The sequence below is a fragment of the Galeopterus variegatus genome, unplaced genomic scaffold, assembly GCF_000696425.1.
Source record: "Galeopterus variegatus unplaced genomic scaffold, G_variegatus-3.0.2 Scaffold5573, whole genome shotgun sequence".
Lineage (NCBI taxonomy): Eukaryota > Metazoa > Chordata > Mammalia > Dermoptera > Cynocephalidae > Galeopterus > Galeopterus variegatus.
The window spans coordinates 112,077-117,854 of NW_007731684.1; the positions used below are offsets into that span (position 1 = coordinate 112,077).

The 5,778-nt window shown below is 41.3% G+C and overlaps 1 protein-coding gene across 1 annotated transcript in view; it reads right to left on the minus strand.

Moving 5' to 3' along the window:
• The window catches only part of TMC2 (transmembrane channel-like 2), a 94,552-nt gene that overhangs the window by 55,460 nt on the left and 33,314 nt on the right, over positions 1-5,778 (minus strand). Inside the window, exons 6-7 of the mRNA XM_008589659.1 lie at positions 5,308-5,389; positions 4,834-4,940 (exon numbers count right to left, since the gene is read on the minus strand). Coding sequence (XP_008587881.1) covers positions 4,834-4,940; positions 5,308-5,389 — 189 coding nt within the window. The remainder of the gene's footprint in view (positions 1-4,833; positions 4,941-5,307; positions 5,390-5,778) is intronic.

Here is a 5,778-nt window from a genome sequence, read left to right on the forward strand (position 1 = left end):
GTGCGGGCGCAACACCGAGGGTTGCGATCCCGTTGCCGGTCCCGGTCCGGTACGGGCGGGAAACTGAGGGTTGCGATCCGTTGCCGGTCACGAAAAAAGACAAAAAGGAAAAAAAAAAAAAAACTTATCAATCTGTACACCTAAAATGAGTGAGTTTTACTGTATATAAATTGTGCCCCCCAAAACCTGAATTAAAAAAAAAAGATATCGGAGTGAATCAGCAAAGCCAAAAGTTGTCTCTTTAATAAAATATCTAAAGGAGACAAACATTTGGTATAAATGAGGGGGAAAAAATTACACTGTAATGCAAAAAGGCACACATAACTTTGGATTCACCAGAGATTTTAGAAAATAAGAAACCACTGTATTTAACTTTAAGCCAATATATTTAAAAATATAAGTTGAAATGGAAAGTTTGTGACAGTGATTACATGTGAGAGTTATGTAGGTAATACAACTGGGGAGAAGTAATTAGAGGACTTCAGTGCATATGTGATTTTTTATTTTTAAGCTTGGTAGTGGGCTCATTCATTATATCTTTTCATGTGTCTGAAATATTTTAGTAGTTGTTTTTAAAGGAAGTATCAATGTGAAGTTTACTGACTGAATGCTGGCTATGTAGACTCTAGAGCAGAGCTTACAAGGTATTTTTAAAATACCTTGTAATGTACACCAGCAATTATGTTAATATACATCAGCAATGATCAATCCTAGCTGCATATTAGAATCATCTGGGGAGCTGTATCAGCCATCTATTACTATAAAACAAATTACCCTAAAATTTAGGGGCTTTAAACAACACACATTTATTGTCTCACAGTTACTGAGGGCCAGCAATCTGGGTATGGCTTAGCTGGGTGCTTTGCTTCAGTTTCTTTCATAAGGCTTCAATCAAGGTATCTGCTGGGGCTTTGGTCTCTTCTAAAGGTCTGACTGGGGAGGGATCTGCTTCCAACTGTACTTGAGTGGTTGTTGGCAAGATTTAGTTAATTGTGGGTTGTTGGACTGAGGACCTCGATTTCTTGCTGGCTGTTGTCCAAAGGCTACACTCAGTTCCTGGCCAAGTGGGCCTCTCCAATCTGGCAGATTCGTCAAAGCATGCAAGCCAAGAGAGGAATCAAGAGAGAAAGGCAGCAAGATGGAAACCACAGTCTTTCCCAACCTAACACGTAAGCGACAGCCTATCACTTGTGTAATTCTATTTGTTAAAAGCAAGTCACCAGGTCTAGCCTATACTCAAGGGGTGGGGAGGGATCATGCAAGGACACAAACACCAGGAGGTGAGTATCAGTGGGGCTTATCTTAGAAGTTTGCCTACCAAAGCATGCAAGCCAAGAGAGGAATCAAGAGAGAAAGGCAGCAAGATGGAAACCACAGTCTTCCCCAACCTAACATGTAAGCGACAGCCTATGACTTGTGTTAATTCTATTTGTTAAAAGCATGTCACCAGATCTAGCCTATACTCAAGGGGTGGGGAGGGATCATGCAAGGACACAAACACCAGGAGGTGAGTATCAGTGGGGCTTATCTTAGAAGTTTGCTTACTACAGGAGCTTTTAAACTAGGTATCCCAACACCACACCCTCAGAGATTCAAATTCAACTGATTGGGGTGAGCCTAGGACCTGGCGTTTTTTAAAAGCTACCCAGGTGACTTTCGTATGCAGATAGTTGTGGAAGAGAAGTACGTGAACTTGTCATTCAGTAGGGCCTTGCCAGCCAGCTCCTGCAACACAACTGAGCATAACAGGCACCCTCAAGTGAGCGTCCTGAGTTCTGCAGGCAACTGTCATTAAAGCTGAACAAGACACTAGTATTTAAAGCTGTTTAATTCCATTAAAATGGTGTGGAAGGTTTGTAGCAAAAGGAAGATGAGCATGAGGAGAAGTTCTGTTAAAGTTGCTTAGCATTTGAGCACTGCGACTATTCTTATCCCTGGACCCTTTGATTCGTCACGGTTGGTCTTAAAACATCCATGAGCCATAGGAATGTCTAATCACCTGGTTTATGCTGAAAGCCCTTGGGCCCTGAAGTTACTCATGTCTTTGACCAACAGGACACTTCTCCACTCTATTTGCAGTAAATTTGGATGTGTCTGATTTTCATGCGGCTGATTTCCCAACATCCTAACTAAGAAGACTTCTTGGGTTACCCCACATCCTCAACTGCCATTAGTCAACCGGTCGGCAAGTCTTGTCCATGCTCTCTCTCTCTACTTCTTCTCTTTTAATCCATCCCCATTGATATTACCCTGATCTAGGACTGAGCTACTGCAACAGCTCCTAAATGCATTTGCCCCTCATCCTCTCCCCGGTGGTTCTCCCCGCAACCCAAGGCTCCCCATTTCAGCAAGGCCTCTCTCTTTCTCTCTTCCATTCCTTTCCCCCCTGCTCTACTTCAGTATGGCTCTCTCCATCACCTGCCAATCACATCAAGGTGCAAAGACGGTTCAGATCTTGGCTGCTTCATTGGAATGCATTAATCACTAAGTTTTCATTGTTTTCAAATAAATGTCCCCCAGATATAAAATATTTATGAATTATACAAAATTTAATGTTTCCTTTAAAAAAAACTTAGTGTCCTTAGAATTATTCATCTTCCCTAGATGGACCACTGTAAAGCAAAATTCCAGATACGTCTCATAGGCCTGCAGTACTTAAATGTGCTCTCTTCTCATGGAGATACATAAGTCCATGTGGAATAAAAAGCTCCCAGGAAGAGGGCCAAGAGCTCTGTTCAGGTCAACTTTCCCAGTGAGTGTTCAGGTCAATTTTCCCAGTGACTACTGGAGAAGACTTCTCACACTTGCCTCGCCACAGAGGGGAGACAAGAATCTTCTGGTCAGCCTCCGACCATATTCTTTCCTTGGGGAGAACCAGACTTGGTGAAGACACATTTGCATACACTTGCCGGAGGTTTAAAATCCTCACTTCTGAGTTGGAGAATGATATTGTCTTAAGAATATGTATAGAACTAAGTGGCCTCATAATCCTTGATTTCCAGGTGTGTACATAAAGGAGTATAATGACATATTTGTAAGTACACTTTCTATGTAATATAGGAAAGAATTCAATGATTTTATAAATAATGTCTCACTCCTTTGCTCCCTATATCTATTATAATGCACTGTCAACCTCTTCCAACCAATCTGATTTAGTTTACATTATGTCAAAGATTTTTAATTTCCTGAAAAGTGGATATGCAGAAAAGTTTCCCAAAAGTCCATTCTGCAGTTGGAATGGACTCCAATATGCTCACGGAACCATTTATAATAAAAGAGGAATCAGTAAGTCATCACAGAACCAATTAATAAACCTGAAGGAAGAAAACACTAAATGCAGGCATGTTGTTACCTTGAAAGCTGTTGAAGTAGATCCACATGTGTACCCAGCACCAGCAACAAGCAATTCAGTCAGGGCTGTAGCAAATACTGTGCTTACTGCTTAGTGGACCACAGACTCCCTTGGAAAAGACCCCAGTCCAACACTCTGGGGACCTGGGAGCTCAATTCACCACAAACTTACTCTGAGACTTGTACGAGTTGCTTATCCTTTTTTTGTCTTTCAATTAAACTTCTGTAGGTAAGTATCTATCTACATCCATAGTAAGATTATATCTGGAGAATACTGAGTACTATTTATATGTAAGGTTTTTTTTTGGATTTTTTTTTTTTTTTGTGATAAACTATGATATAATGCATTCTATCCTCTTTCTTTCCTGGGTAAGAGAAAAAAACTCACTGAAATATTTTTTTTTTTCCTTTTTGTCTTTTTTCGTGACCAGTAACGGGATTGCAACCCTTGGTGTCGCGCCCGTACCACGACTGGCAACGGGATTGCAACCCTCGGTGTCACGCCCACACTGCGCTCAACCAGTGAGCAGACCAGTCTCTATATGGGATCCGAACCCTCGGCAGGAGCGCCACCACACTCCCAAGTGCCGCACTCTACCGAGTGCGCCACCGGGCCAGCCCTGAAATATTAATTCTCCACTGATCTTAAGGTAAATGAAAGGTAGGAAAATGTAGGTCCACCTCTTCATTTAGAAACACAAATATTTTGGTCCCATTCTTTGCACTGAACTATCTGGGCAATTGATTCNTGTGTACCCAGCACCAGCAACAAGCAATTCAGTCAGGGCTGTAGCAAATACTGTGCTTACTACTTAGTGGACCACAGACTCCCTTGGAAAAGACCCCAGTCCAACACTCTGGGGACCTGGGAGCTCAATTCACCACAAACTTACTCTGAGACTTTGTACGAGTTGCTTATCCTTTTTTTGTCTTTCAATTAAACTTCTGGGGCCGGCCTGTGGCTCACTCGGGAGAGTGCGGTGCTGATAACACCAAGGCCCCGGGTTCGGATCCCACATAGGGATGGCCGGTTCGCTCACTGGGTGAGCGTGGTGCTGACAATTAAACTTCTGTAGGTAAGGATCTATCTATATCCATAGTAAGATTATATCTGGAGAATACTGAGTACTATTTATATGCAAGAGTTTTTTTGGATTTTTTTTTTTTTTTGGTGATAAACTATGATATATGCATTCTATCCTCTTTTTTTCCCCGGGTAAAAGAAAAAAACTCACTGAAATATTAATTCTCCACTGATCTTAAGGTAAAATGAAAGGTAAGAAAATGTAGGTCCACCTCTTAATTTAGAAACACAAATATTTTGGTCCCATTCTTTGCACTGAACTATCTGGGCAATTGATTCAGTGAGTGTAGAATTTAGAATGAATGACCAATTCTTTAAAAAATAGAGTATTGGGTTAATATAAATGAAGATAGTGGTTGTGATAAGCCATCCAAAGATATAGAAAGTTCTTTTCTTACCTCGGGGATTATGACTAGACCAAATATCAAGCCAAAAAGGACGAGGTTAACACCATACATCCACCGGAGAAAGATGAAATACGATGCCACTGAAGAGCCAAAGTGACCTGGAGAAAGAAAAGTAGGAGGATTTAAGTGCTGCAGGAGAATGAATGGACACTACTCAGCACTTTATGTGTGTGATGGATTTAATTTTCACATCAGTCTGTAGAGCAAACATCCCGATCTCCATTTTCTTTTTCCAGATAAAAATAACCTGAGGCTGTGTGGGAGTAACCGACCTCCCTAAGCTCCCACAATCGGAAAATAAAGAAGCAGAATTTAAATCTTGGTCTGACTAGTTCAGACCCCATTCTTTTTTCTAACACAACAAAACTAACAAAATAATATAATCAGAAGGTCAAGAACACAATCCAAGCCCTTGGAAAACTCTTTGGGAAACCAGCTAACACCCAGTGACACCAAAATACTCACTTTCAATGTCCTTGATCTTCATTTCCCAAGGAATACATTGAGTCTTGAAATTATCAAAGTCTCTCTTAAACTTGACCCATTTCTGAAATAAAACAGGTAAAACCCTCAGTTCATTAACATGTTCACCTGGAACATAAAGGGACACATTGGAGGGGCGTGTTGACGCTAACGTGTCAGTGTGAGGTAGACATGTCAGGGAGGCTGCCAACTTGGTGTCCCATCTCCTGCAGTCCTTGTGCCCAGGCTTCCAGAGGGAGATGTGTAACCCTTCACATTCCCAAAGTCAGGTGTGGAGTGAGAGAGAAGCCAGGGCAACAACAATGCCTTGCATTTGTCTACAGTGCTGATGAAATTCCAGGTTTGGGCAATTTACATGTAAACTTAGAAATTCTGTGTTCAGTTTATGGTTTGGAGGATCAAATCGGGTTAGCAATCTCTGATAGAACTTTCTTCATCTTAAAACAAAAATTC